General features: G+C 45.9%; 1 protein-coding gene across 8 annotated transcripts in view; it reads right to left on the bottom strand.

The window, feature by feature from the left end:
• The window catches only part of MAP4K3 (mitogen-activated protein kinase kinase kinase kinase 3), a 1,209,829-nt gene that overhangs the window by 742,456 nt on the left and 452,931 nt on the right, over nucleotides 1-14,442 (bottom strand). For 4 of the 8 annotated variants that reach the window (XM_086927231.1, XM_086927232.1, XM_086927237.1 and 1 more), the window contains one exon: nucleotides 8,852-8,914. The exons of the other annotated variants lie outside the window; for them this stretch is intronic. In XM_086927231.1, the coding sequence (XP_086783357.1) occupies nucleotides 8,852-8,914 (63 nt within the window). The remainder of the gene's footprint in view (nucleotides 1-8,851; nucleotides 8,915-14,442) is intronic. 8 annotated transcript variants of the gene reach the window in all.

Genomic DNA, 14,442 nt, shown 5'->3' with positions numbered 1-14,442 from the left:
GTGACTTGGAGGGGATACGTACGGCGAGGCTGGGTGCCCGGGAGGAGGAGATGGAGCAGTTCCGGGGTCGTAATTCTAACGGTCGGGGTGCCAGTCTCCTGGATATATCGGTCCGCCGTCCAGTACGACAGCCATTGGAGCTGTGCCGCCAGGAAATAGGACTCAAAGGATGGAGCTCCCAGCCCACCTTGTGTCGTGGGGAGTTGGAGGGTTTTCAAGGCCACTCTGTGTCGTCCCGAGCCCCAAACAAGGGTGCCCAAGAGTGAGTTGAGGTCCAGCAAAAAGGACCCAGGCGGCACAACTGGTAGGTTGGTAAAATGATAGAGAAGCCGGGGCAGCATTATCATTTTTGCCAGGGCTATCCGCCCTATCGGGGCGAGCGGGAGCTTGGTCCAGAAGGCAACAGTCGGTCTGAGGCTAGCCAATGTCCTACGGTGATTCCTATCGAAGATGTCGGCTGGGGAGTGATACAGCCGGACACCGAGGTAACGGGGGGCCTCCGCGGACCATGCAAGGCTACAGGTCCACAGGGCGACGTCCCGGGGTGGCAATTCCGGGTGGAAGGGGTAGATCGTAGATTTGTCCCAATTTACTCGGCGCCCGATGCATCTGCGAATTCAGCGAGCGCCACTCCTATGGGGGTAAGATCCATTTCGATGTCCCGGACATAGATGAGGAGGTCATCTGCGTACATCGAGACGCAGTGTGTGACGTCCGCAAGCGGATGCCCCAGTGTATTCCCTCCTGACGCAGTCTAATCGCTAGCGGTTCGACCGCCAGGGCAAAAAGGAGAGGTGACAGGGGGCACCCCTGTCTGGTGCCCCGTCGAACTTCAAAAGCAGCGGAAATGCGTTTCCCAATCCTGACACGTGTCGTCAGATCGGTATAGAGGAGGCGCGTGTATGCTGTGAGTATTGGGCCAACGTTGAGACGGCGTAGGACCGAAAAAAGGTACGGCCAGGTGAGGGTGTTGAATGCCTTCTCTAAGTCTAAAATGAGGCAGGCGGCGCGAGGGAATCTATCCCGCACCTGATCCTGGACATGGAAGACCCGGCGGATGTTCTGTGAGGTGCTTCTCCCAGGAACGAAGCCGCATTGGTCAGGGTGGATCAGTGGACATACGACTTGTGTGTATCTGTCGGCTAATATCTTCCTGAGGACCTTACAGTCCGCTGATAGGAGCGTGATGGGGCGATACGAACCCATGTGGCGTGGGTCCCTGTGAGGTTTGGGGAAGGTAACGATCACTGACTCTCGTAGGGAACTGGGACGTACTCCTAGGTCGAGGGCTTTTGCAAACACTTGGGTCAGGCGGGGGACCACCAGGGGGGAGAATGTCAAGTAGTATTCTAGCGGGAAGCCATCTAGGCCTGGGGCTTTATTGCGGGACAGGGCCCGCAAGGCGTGGGTGATATCTGAGGGGGCAATTTTAGTGTCGAGCGTACGTTTGTCCGCATCCGATATCGTCGGTAGCGACAGTGGATCGAGGAAGAGGTCCACGGACGACGGGGAGAGCTGTGTCGGGGCCCCGTACAGTTGCGCATAATAGCGTTGGAACGCCAGAAGGATCTCTGCTTGAGAACGCACAAGCACATCCTCTAAGTTGATGATGTCCATAATCGGTTTGGTCTCGGTATCTTGCCTCGCCATCCAGGCCAGCAACGTTCCAGTTTTGTCCCTGTCTTTGTGGACTCTGGCGGCGTAGACCCTGAAATTATATTTCCTAAGATCAGCACAGGCTGCCTGGTATGTTGATTTCGCCTCAGCTGTGAGCACGGCGTGTTCCTCCGAGTCATCGGTCTGTTTAGTGAGTGCAGCTAGACGCTGTTCTGTGGGTGAGAGTGTCCGCTCCAATGTGCGGCGAACCCCTGCGATCTGTTTGATGCATTCCCCTCAGGCCACAACCTTGAACGTGTCCCATTCTACTAATGTCGATGTTGCTGTGTTCGCATTCTGTGAGAAGTATTCCTGTATTCTATTTTTTGTGTGAGTCCCTGAACACCGGGTCTGTCAAACAGTCTGTAGGGAGTCGCCAAGTGGGGACAGGCGGGTGTGGGGGCCGCCAGGTCAGGCGCAGTATGTGGGCATCATGGTCCTAGATGATCCGACCCAGGTAGTCTGAGGAAAGTAGTTTGGAGAAGATCGGTGCAGAGCATAAGAATCTGTCCAGGTGGACCCGGAGGTTGTGGGGTATCGAGTGGAAGGAGTAAATGCGGGCGTGGGGATATACGTGTCGCCAAGTATCGGTAAGCGCCCAGTGTGTGGTACATGCTCTGAATAGCTCCGCCTGCCTGGGGATTGGGGAACGCTCAGGAGGGGGGTGGGAACGGTCCAAAGAAGGGTCGAGCGTGCAGTTGTAGTCACCACCCAAGACCCACGGGACTGTAGTGAAATGGGCTAATAATCCTGTGAGGTGATCCCAAAATGTATCTTGTTCAGTATTAGGGGCGTAAATGCTTCCCAGGAGAATCCCCTGTCCATCCAAGAGTCCCTCCAGTAGCGCATATCTGCCTTCCTTGTCCACCACCCGTCTAAGTGTTCGGAAAGGGGTTCCCGGCCTAACCCATATTAAGACGCCGCGCGCATATGCTGAATATGTTGTGGCACAGAAGGTCCCTCGCCATTTAGCCTGTAGCCTGCCTAGTTCAGTGGTATTAATATGCGTCTCTTGTAAAAGAGCAACATTAGCTGACATCCGCTTTATGTAGGAGTAGACAGAGTAACGTTTACTGGGCGTGGGAAAAAACCTAGTTGGTATTGAAATTGATACATGTATGTATAAAATCTTCATGTGAACAATTAAGATTGATTACTATTCAACAAATATATATAAGATCCTTGTGTGATACCTAGATACCAGCACAATCGCACCTACTGACATTTACAATAATGACGCTATGTAAAAAAAAAAAAGTAGAGTAAAATACGGGTGTTCTTGTAAAGTTAATAGTCACAGCAGGACACATAAAATAATGGAGGTGGGAGGAACAAGTGTAATAAAGGAATGCAAAGGAAAGTGCTATAGAGCAAGTGTCTAAACACAATGAATCCTGCATCACGAATACACCAATTAAATTGTGTTATGTTCGGTGTAATGGAAAAGAATGTGCATTTCTCATAAGCAAGGAATTGAAGAGAGTGCCTTACCTTAAAGGGACGGAATAAATACGACTAGTTTTATTGGTGTAACGAAAAAGCTAAGTGTACCGTAGCATAGTACGTATTGGATCACATAATATGTAAGCTCAAGTAGCAGAGAAGTAAATCGGTTGAGTAGTAGAATAGAATAGTCATGGAAGATAAAATATATACCAAACTGTATATTGCATATACTGTATTGTGAACTGTCTAAGAAAAAGCTCAACAGCTGTGCAGTGGGGGCTCCTCCACTAAGGCTGAGGAGCAGCAAAGAAAGGATAAAATAAAATAATAGTAACAGAATGTTATTATTATTATTACTTTTTCCTCCGCTGCGGCAGTGGGTGAGGGGACGGGCAGAGCTGCAGGGGAGGATTGGTAGACACTCCTGTGTGCAATGACTGTTTAGTAGGCCCTCTTGGGCCGTCCAAAACAATCATGCGCACTACCCTGTTCTCCATGCGGAGTGTCACGGCGCTCAGACCAATCAGAATGCTCCATTAACGCGTTGTGATTGGCTTAGGGGTGGGAGCATGGCTCCCAGCTTCCTATTCCGACCAGGAGTCAGACACAGGGAATCAGGCGAGACGAGTCGGGACCATGAAGCGGCAAGGTACGTTTTATTAATTTCTTTTCTTATTTTATTTTTTAAAGCTGCCCGCAAGCCCCCAACCTGCGAGCCATGCCTACCGCCACTGCATGAACACAGTCAAGAGAGAAATAAAATCACATTCTCCCTTCAGTATACAGAGCGAGTTATTACCTAAGCTGTTTGTACTGGACATTCCTACTAGTATTTACAGGGAATAAATTGAAGTAGATCCAACAGGCATGCTGCTAGGATACACCACAAACAACTTTTTAACCAGTGTTTGGAAAATAAAATATCCTAAAAGACATAGCATCGTATGGAAGTCTGTATTAGTTTTAGCACCTTTTTATTAGTGTCACAAAGTCAAGTAAATGAGAAGTCCCTAAAAGTAACCTGCATTGGCAAGCCACTAGGTCTCACAATTGGGACAAACTGGCTTCGCGAATGATTTTTACTCATCTTCCTTTTTGCCTAGCATCCTTAATGCTGTGAAGCATACCTAAATAAAACAAAGTAAAGCAAACACTGGCAAAGCCAACAGGTCTCGCCTTTGGAATCTATTGGCTTTCCTAATAGGTGTTAGCGATGCTGTACAGCATCCCTGGTGCTGAGCAGTATGGATAACGATACATTTTAAAAAACCAATGATGCTGCTGGCTGCGTCATGTTGTAGGTGCTCAAATCACGCATGTGCACGCCTGCATAATGATGTGGGTGAATTTTCCACCAATCCGAGTTAGATCGGTAAATAAAAAGAAATAAAAGCAGGTGGAGAGCAATATTGGGGTTTGGAGGGTGAAAGGCAAGCGAGAAAAGAAGCAACACGGGCGGGTTAAAAGCCACACAAAGGATATGGTGTGGAGGAACAAGATTGAGGGCACAGGTGGGGGGGAAACGAATGACAGGGAGAGAAAGCGAAATGGAGCACAGGAGGAAGAATATCAGATGGGCGAGAGATAGGGCAATGTGGACCTGACGGGAAAAAGCTTACAGACAGGAAAGCAATGCTGTGTGGCTGAAGCACATGAGGGCAAGCACATTGCAGAGAGGGTGGGGTAGACACACAGGGGAGAGAGAGCAACATGGAGCGCTGTTGAGGTAGGAACAAAAGTACATGAGGCATTGGTAGGGTTGCCCCACCTCGTTCACCTGCTTGAATAGACATGCACGTGCGCCTCTCCTGATGCACCTCTGTCTTCCTTGACTTCACCCCTCTTATTCCAGTGCCGAGAGCCACCATAGGTAGCTCCCTCAGTGTACCTCAGTCACTGGGAAAAGGCATGGGTGACAGCTAAAGAAAAGCAACACAGGACAGAAAGGTTTTTTGTGGAAAAGAGGGGGCCGGGGGGAGTGGATGGAGAGGAAGGAGAGCGCGGGGTTGTGAAGGGAGGGGTTAGTGGGAGCTGCTCTGCCCCGTCTCAGTCTGCACTGAGCAGCAACCAAAGAAGGGCAGAGAGGATAAAGCAGGCGACACTAGGAGGGACTGGAGGGGAGCACGGATGGACAATAGGGAGTGCTGAGGGAGCGAAGGACGGAAGAGGGAGCGGAGGACCGAAGGAGGGCCAAAGGTTTTCCCACAGGTGGAGGCTGTGAGCCTGTATACACTTCACGTATAGCGTCCGAAGCTGATCTTCGCTGCATTCAGAACAGATCTTTATAGCGTCAGAAACTCCCATGATTTGACACCGTGCAAAGCACATCCGGATGGCGCTCAGAAGCCACCATTCTTCATTTCCGCATGGAACAGATAATCATAGCTCCCAGAACCTCTAGTTCTGTATTTAGGCCCGGTCCAGATTTTTGTAGCACTCAGATGCCTCATTCTCTATTACCGCAAGGAATAGATAATCAAAGCAACAAAAACCTCAAGTTCTGCGTTTACGGCCGGAGCTGATTTTGTAGCACTCAGAAGTCACAAGTCTAGTCTGACAACGCCACTCACTGCTTCCTGTTCCTCTAGGTTAAGCACACAATTGAACGATGGATGATCTAAGATTAAAAAAACACATGTTTAGACAAAACACTTCAAAGGAGATCCAAACCTGCATCCAAACATGTGGACCTGCAATAACGCATAGCCGAAAACAGCCGAAAGCACAGAGCCTTCTGTGTAAACAGTAGCTTGAGCCACAAGGAATGCAGCTGCCACCCTGCGGGCCGCTGCTCGCTCCCGAGAGCAAAACGCAGTGGGAGTGAACCTTTGGAAAAGAGGTGGGACATGCACCCGCCTTTGGCCATTTACGTGCTTTCATTATTAAAAGCCACACGCAAAGCCCAATCCAATGTTTGGGAGGAGTCAGACACACACGGAGAAGTTTCGGGGAAGTTTGGAGTCCTCACAAGAAGCCTCCAATAGAGCAGCACATGCACGCTGCGCTAGGCTCGACCTAAAAAGGGCTATGACATGGCGGTTGTGTCATTTTGTAGACACAGGCACCACATGCATGTGCCTAAAACAATTATAGTTGTTTTTTATTTATGGGTTACTTACCGAGTCAGACGTGTAAATAAATTAACAAGTGCAAAATCATATTTTCCCTTAAGTGTACAGGGGTTGTGAACAAAATGGAGAGGGTGGATGGGAAAGAACCACAAAGGGGGCAAGTGAGAAAGAGTCATGGGGGACATAAGCAACACGTGGGGGGGGAGTGGAAGAAACAGGCTAGACTGCAACGTAGAGCAGGCAAGGAGAAGCACGCAGGTGAGGAGAAGCACACAGGCAAGAAAGCAACAAGTGGAAATACCCAAGTGTGAATACAACACGGAGGAGGGTGGAGAGAAGCACGAGCAACACTGAGTGCAAGGGCAGAGAAGGACACGAAGGAGGCCATTGGAAAACATATGCGCTGTCATGGAGTGCTTAAGGCAAAAGAAAAATATCAGTTTTTGAGCAGAAAGCAGTGAAAGCATAGAAGCCAATCAATAAAATCCTCCCCATCCTGGAAAGCGGCAGTTTCTATTTCATCTATTATAATCTGTGAATTAGTCTGACCTGTATATGCCAGTTGAAAGCAGTTGTTTCCACTACTTATGTATGTTGACCTCATTTGCTCTTCTGGTAGGATCTAGATGACCCCTAGTGTCCTGAGGCATGTGAGTGTTAGCATAACTACGGATAGAAAGGTAACACAGGCATCCATATCCTAGGGAATTCACTTTATGTGCCAGCTCTTTCACTAGATATATTTACCTTATCCAGTATATGCCATACCATGTGTATCCAGTCTAACATCACTAGTGTTTTTGCTTGCCCCCCTCCTGCTAGGAACATTTGTTTGATGGTGAGTAGAAGTAGCATTACTAGGCTGAGGATGCCATTTGCTTTCCCGCAATTGATAGCCAGTGCCAATCCCAGTAGAATGCTTGAAGACTGCCCTAGATATTGTATTCTGGTGATTTGTGTTATGAGATCTTATATCCGGCCCCAGAACGCATGCATCTGTGGGAGTTATAGAATATATGCATGATAATCCCTAAACGCTCAACACACCATCCAGCTGCCTATCTGTCTGCCAAATGCATGTCATCTAGTCGCTGTGTAGTGTCATCTGTAGAGGATATTTAAAGTGGCCTCTTTTCCTCACACATTTCAGGTGCCTCTGCAGGCATTCCATAGAAGGCCATCTGATTTGTTTGTAAAAATGTCATCACTAGTTCCCCCTCCCATGCACACTCAAATCCCTGTTTATGCAAGCTCCCAGATCAGTGCCCTCAATGCTCCTAGCCTGAATGAGCCATGTATGGCTCAATGTCTCACTTCGGTATTAATGACTGCCTATTTTCTCACAAATGGAAGTCATCTTTCAACTGCTTGAACGCTGTGATTGTGCCTCCTTTAAGTATGTCTCCTAAATTAAGGTATCGTATCGCCTCCCAAGCAAGGAAAGATTACCAATGTAGGGCTAACATGAAATCAAGTGTTTCAAAATAGCAGAGTAGAGAGGGTAGTGTAGATTGTGAGCCTTGTTTTAGATACATACAAACAATTTTTAGCACCAAATATGTTGCACAAGAAGCACAAAATGAATCAAGATGCAAACTGACAGTGTTAAGTGATGAATATTTTCACAAGAGTTGCTTCCTGGAATTATGACCTCAGAATCGTTATTTCCATGTTCGTTTTTGCACTTTGTATGATGAATGAAACAATGTGCAACTTAACTTTACCATGTTAAAGAGGTGGAGTCCCAACAAAACTCCCCAAAGAACAATGCACACATTGTGATATGGCAGTAAACAGAAAATGTATTTAAGCAAAATCTACTACGCCATTTCAACTGCATCTCATAACAATGGTATGTTCCAGTTATCTGAAACTCTGCAGCGTAAATCCAGAGTATTGTTTTATGTACAATGTAGACAACATTTTAAAGGCAGTTTCTGAAATCTGATGAATATATCACATTTAGATATGTGATTTTAAAGGACCTTTTAGGACCCATTATTTCCATCCACCTTAATTTTGAGTGGACTGAGAAAGATTGCACTAGATGCTCTGAAACAGGGTCAAGCAAGATAACGAGGAAAGCAAGCAACATTCAACAAAAACAGAAAGGTCATTAAGCTGTCAGATTGCATTTTAAAACCTCAAAGAAACACTAATCAACATGACGTCTGTCAGTGTGATTTAAAGTGGTATCTGCAGGCTCTAAAGGGCACAAACAGTTCATATTAACAACACACAATGTATTTGGGCTTGTTTCAGAATAAAAAAAGGAGGAAAACACATCTTTAGCCTCTGCATCAATATTAAACAGCATCAATGCTGAGAATAACTTAACAAAATGAGACCAGAAAAATTGCCCCTTTGATTTAAGAACTACACAAATACATGTCAGAAAGCTTAACAGGTTTCTCCTTTCTTTATTTAAAAACATTATGAAGCAAATGCAGGGAATATAGTCCGACGAACTGAAAATGTCCCCAATACAACAATGATTTCAACAGCAATATTTCTATTAGTCATGTAGAAAAGTAAAGGAAACAGGTTTTTGAATAGAAAGATTTATTCTAGAAAGGCAATGACAAAGAAATAGGACAAAAGGTCAGAGTTCTGAATGAAAAGAATGAAAACATAAAACAAAAGCTGACAAAGAAAAAATATCAGAAGGTGAAAAATACCAGATTAGATCTTGCAGTGTAGTATAATTCCTCTGCACTGTCCATATAATCGTCCCTGTCGGGCTGTTTAGCAGGCAGAAACCCAAGAAACCCATGTTATTACATCAAGACTGAAAGTCACACATACACAACTGGAAATATTCAAAAGCAGGCTGGTCTAAGCAGAAGTAAAATGTTACTTACCCTGTAAGCATCTGTTTGTGGCATGTAGAACTGTAGAGACACATGTTTTGCATAATCCTGCCATCTAATTCTGGGCTCGGACATGTACAACATTGTTATTTATTTATTTTTTTAAGTATTTCACATCACAAGATAAAGTGCTGCCTCCTATGACTGGCAATGCACATGCTTATCGACTCCATAGTTAAGATTATTTTCTAGCACAGCGGATGAGGATGGAGATGAAGCAAGAATATGAAGAAAGATTACCATGCAAAGAGAAGCATATGAAAGAAAGAAAATTAGAAAGGAAAGATATCTGCAACAACCAAATACTTGCGGGAGGATGGTGGCGCATATGAATCTAAAGTACTACATGCCACAAACAGATGCTTCCATTTGAGGTATCTGTGGCTGCAGATACACGTTTTGCACAACATGTACAGCAGTCCTCCCCAAGTAAATGGTTAGCCAAAGGATGTTGCAGAAGATTGTAAACTTTAACGTAGAAGAGCCTAGCCCCCTTGTGAACATTGTGCGGTGTGGACCAGGTAGCTGCTTTTCGGATATCACCTATTGTAATGTTACCAAGTAAGGCCATTAAGGCTGCTTTTTTGAGGGTGGAGAGTGGCCTTGGTTTTACAGAAAACTGCCTTTTTGCATAGCAAGTTTGAATACACTTCACTAGCCAGCGAGCTAGCCCTATTTTTCAAATGGCACTGCCTTTGTGTGGTTTAATGTATGCGAAAAACAACTGTTACGTCTCACTAAAAGGTTTTGATGTTTCACTAAAGTACATGAGGGCCCTTTTTACATCTAGTGTGTGGAGTGCTCTCTCTGCTATTGAGTCTGTGAATGAGAAGAACACTGCAAGTTCAATTGTCTGCTTGAAGTGGAAAGGAGAAATCATCTTGGGTAAAAACTTTAGTTTAGTTTAAAGGACTACCCTCTCAACATGCTCTTTAAACAAGCATTTGCAATGCAATCAGTCTCACCTTTGGGACCTTATATGTATTTAGCTATGCAGCACATTAGCCTGGGTGCTGAAACATCTACTGTTCTTTAACATGGAGGGAAAGTAAGCACCAAACTGCGTGACACACCAGGTATGGGAACACATGGAGAGAAATATTGCCTTTCAGCTGGAAATGGTATAGTCCAAAGTTCTATTTTTAATATAAAATCAGGGCCTTTAGTAGTCATATTAATAAAAATACAAGATTTGAAAAAAATATTTGTGTATACGGGTGCTCTTGGAAGACAATTTCTATGGACTGGAATCAAGAGACTGCTAAAGTGATTCTGGTATTTTACTGACCTCAGCTGATCGTTTTCTATCAAAAAAGTTAAATAGAGGCAGTTGCCAGAAAAATAAAAACAAGAAAGTTTATAGGCAGAAAGCAATTCTGGTATTTTACTGTCCTCTGCTGGTCGTTTTCCATCAAGAAAGTTAAATAGGGGCAATTGCCAGAAAAATAAAAAAAATTAAGTCTCTCCGCAGAAAGCAATTCTGGTATTTTACTGACCTCTGCTGGTCGTTTTCTATCAAGACAGTTAAATAGAGGCAGTTGGAAAAAAAAAGTCCCTAAGTGGAAGCAGACAAGTCCTGGGGCTGATCTCCAGAGCCCACAAAGTACATACACATAACACATACAAGTATATAATAAGTATAAACTCAAGTATATATAAGAGGTCTCGAATGCTCAACCTTAAAAGGGCTCTTCCAGTGTGCGGGATTGGATCTCGTTCACATGCCTGAGGAAAGTGACATGACCAAAAATGCTACTTTCCAAGACAAACTGCAGACAGCAGGAGTGAAAAAGGGGGTTCACATGATACTAGTGAAGATTACATTGAGATTCCAAGACAGAACTGGAGGTATTCTTGTAGGGATAACTCTCTTGAGTCCTTCCATAAGGGCTTTAATAACTGGTACTCTGAATAATGAAGAATGTTTACTGTTAGATAGGCTTGCTACCACTGCAGCCACATGTAACCGAATGGATGTGTAAGCCAGGCCGGAGCGTTGCAATTGAAGCAGGTAGCAAATAATGCCTTGTACTGTGAGCCTTATTGGATCAATGCAATTGGGTAGACAGTAGTGTACAACCTTTTCCACATTGTCGCATAAAAGGCTTGAGTAGTGGGACAGCATGCCTTTTTGAGGATGGACCTGTTATATTCAGGTGGCTACTGAGGTACACAAACTCTAGGACTTTAAGACCCAGACCGCGCCGTTGAGCTCCCCGGTACTAGGAGGCCTGACCGTGCCCTGGTGTTAAGTGAGAAGGCCCAACCTGTTGGGGAGCTTCTCATGATGAACTACAGACACCTCAAGGAGAGTTGTGTACCACGGCTGCCGGGGCCACTATGATAAGGGTGAGGGAGGTTTCCTGGTGCTTCTGAATCCCAAATGGAAGGAGAAGAAGAGACTGAAAAGCATAGGAAAATGTCCCTGACCAGTTCATCCCTAGAGCAATGGCCATGGACTGCTGGTGTGGGTGTGGAAACCTGGAGGGGAGAGTTGGCATTGGGGAAGAGGACTATGTCAAAAAATCCCCAATGTAGGAAATACGGGAACAGGACTTGGAGGTGGAGTTCTCGCTCTTGGGACTGGTTGCTGCATCCTGTTCAGCAGGTCTGCAAAGTTCTTGTCCAGTCCCGAAAGATACTCCGCTAGCAGATGTATTTTGTTGAGGATAGCCCAATCTCAAAAGGTTTGCGTCAGTGACGAGAGCTGGGGAGAGAGTGTGTTCCCATGTTTCTGCAGGCAATACATGGCAGTCAAGCAGATTGCTTTGAAAAAAATACATTGTGATGCACATGGCCGAAGAGAGCTTTTAGAACCGATTGAACTGCCCATACATCCAGATCGTTGATGCAGAAGTACTGTTGAAAGGATGTCCACAGATCTAGATGCTGCTGAACTTCTGGATTAAAGCCACAGACATGGAGGCAAGCATGCCTACGGATCAATACACTGAAATGTATGCCTCTAGAAGCTGATGGTAGTGTTGGAGACTATTTGCACTTCAGCTACAATCTCTTGTGCCCAATGTCTGTATTTGTCAGGGAGATGCTGTATTAGGTCTCGCATTTCATTCCACAGGGCACAGTCACACCTAGACAACAATCCCATAGATATGGTGATTCGCCAAGGAGTTGCAAATTGAGAGGCAACCCTTTTCCCCGTCACATCGATCTTATTCTCTTTGTCTGGTGGCAGACATCCCAGTATCTAATGCATTCTTTCATTTGTGGGCGGTGTACATCACTAAGGAATCTGGTGGGAACTGGCCTCTAATGTAGGGCGGGTCAGATGGCAAGGGCTTGTATTTCTAGTCAACACGTTGGATGATGAAACTGGGCTTGACTGAGTCTTTGAAGCATGGGCAAGAATTGTGTGGCATGCTGGGTGTGGTAGAGCGTTTCTACCAGTAAGTCCTTCTCATCTGGGATCTTGTGTAGGTCCACCTTGTGAAAGGTGGTTGCACTGTGGATTACCTCATAAGAGGTAGTATCGTTAGGAGGGGAAGGTTTGGCAGGGTAAAGTTTGAGGTCACTGTCACCTGTAGGGACAACACCATAATTGACCCAAGGAGGAATGCCGGGGTTCTGGGTCTTAGAGAGCATCATTAGGATTTAAAAACGGAGGGCTCCCCTCCGCATAGGAAGAATGAGCAGAGCCCTCTGGGGAAGGAGGCGGTGACCCCCATGATGGTGGCAGTGGAGGAAGAGGGGAATGAGGAGGTGGTGGTGGAACAGGAGGAGAAAGAGGGTTTAAAGGCAAAAGACAGGTGCCCCTGTTGTGACACTTTTTAAGTTTTGGAGGTAGAGAGGGTTCCAAAGCTAGTTGCTCTTCAAAAGTCAGCTTCCTGTTACAAGGGGGTGAATCCTGCATCTTTCGTGCAGGCATTGCAGAGATGTTTACCCAAATTTGGATGGATGCCCACTCTTTACAGTCAAGAAGCCAGTTTCTCATGAAGGCGTTGAAAATTTGGCAGGTCCCGATACTCAAAGTCTGCCATAGATGGGCAAGTGGGGGTCGAAAGCTGTCTTAGCTTTGATAATTGTTTTCGCTTTGATGCATACATCAGTAACGGTGTCCACAGGTATTTCAGCTCTGAGGTATCCTTCGGTGCTGAGACCCCAGAGATCATTGAGGCAACTGTTGTGTCGAGGCTGGCCAAGTCTTAAGCGGCTTGCTTGGCGCCAGGGTAAGAGTCTGCTTTGAAGCCTTAGATCGCTGCTGGCCGTGGCTGGAATGCAATGGCAATCCAGAAGGCCGTATCGTCAATTGTCGGCTCAAAGCCTGGCCTCTGGAGGTGCGGTGAGTGAGGTGATAGTGCAAACTAGCACTTACGGCTGTGGTTTTCTGACGCTGGCCTAGGCTGCAGGTTTGGGGACTCTGATTCCAAGGGGAAGTTGGGTTCCGGGCTGAAAGAGGCAAGTTGTTCAACGTCAGCCTCTCCTTTCCCTTCCTTTTCTTCGTCATCTTCCCCAAAGATGCTGCATGTAACTTTGTCTCAGTGCTATTCCAAAGCGTGTCGAGCAAGCCAATGATCCCGATGGTTGTGGAATGTTTTTTTGGAACAGAAGGCAAGGCAATCGCAGCAGGAGGCCTCGGTATGCTCTAGTGACAGGCAGAGGTTGCAAACTGTGTGCTTGTCTGCCCACAAGCACTTGGAGTGGCACTATGGACAGTGGCGAAAAGGTGTTTTTCCATCATGGTACTTGCATCCTCAAGCACAAGACTTGCCGGGAAAAGGCCCGACAGGGGCAAGGCCCCAAAAGGTGTGTCGCCGAAGGCGTAGACGCAAATCCAATGACTGGATGATAACAGAGGCAATGAAATTCTATGGAAGAAGGATGTCTGAAGTTATCAGGAACCGAGGATTTTTGATGCCCCAACAAAGAAAACTATGCGGCGTTGACTCAGAGACCTGGCAAATCTCGCCCGCCTCACACGCGGGGGAAAAAAAATCTGACTCAGGAGTCGATGCCCATGCACATTACTAGTCATATGAGGAATCACCACACCTTTTAACTCGAAAGGCTTCTTCACAGAAAAAACTGTTTGTACACGTCCAATCCCAACACTAGATAGTAGGAGTATGTAGAGCATATGTATCTACAGCTGCACATGTCACGAACACAATGTTATTGGGAAAATGCAAAGTTAGAAAGATGAAAATCATGCTCTAGTTGTAAAGTTAATACGTTTCAAAACATGCAATTATGTTAAGACAGAATGTGCAGAATGCATTGTGCAGTGTTAGATGGAATTAATGCTTCCAGTAGATATGCATTTTTTTTGTAATAATACAATCTATTATGAAGTTTTTTAACTGGGAACCCTAGGTTGAGTATAACTACAATCAGGTAAAATAACTGCATGAAGAACAATAGATATGAACATTGTATTTATC

This window comes from Lissotriton vulgaris, chromosome 6 (assembly GCF_964263255.1).
Source record: "Lissotriton vulgaris chromosome 6, aLisVul1.2, whole genome shotgun sequence".
NCBI classification, from domain to species: Eukaryota; Metazoa; Chordata; class Amphibia; order Caudata; family Salamandridae; genus Lissotriton; species Lissotriton vulgaris.
The sequence above is the reverse complement of the archived record's forward strand: the minus strand, read 5'-3'. Positions and strand labels throughout refer to the sequence as shown.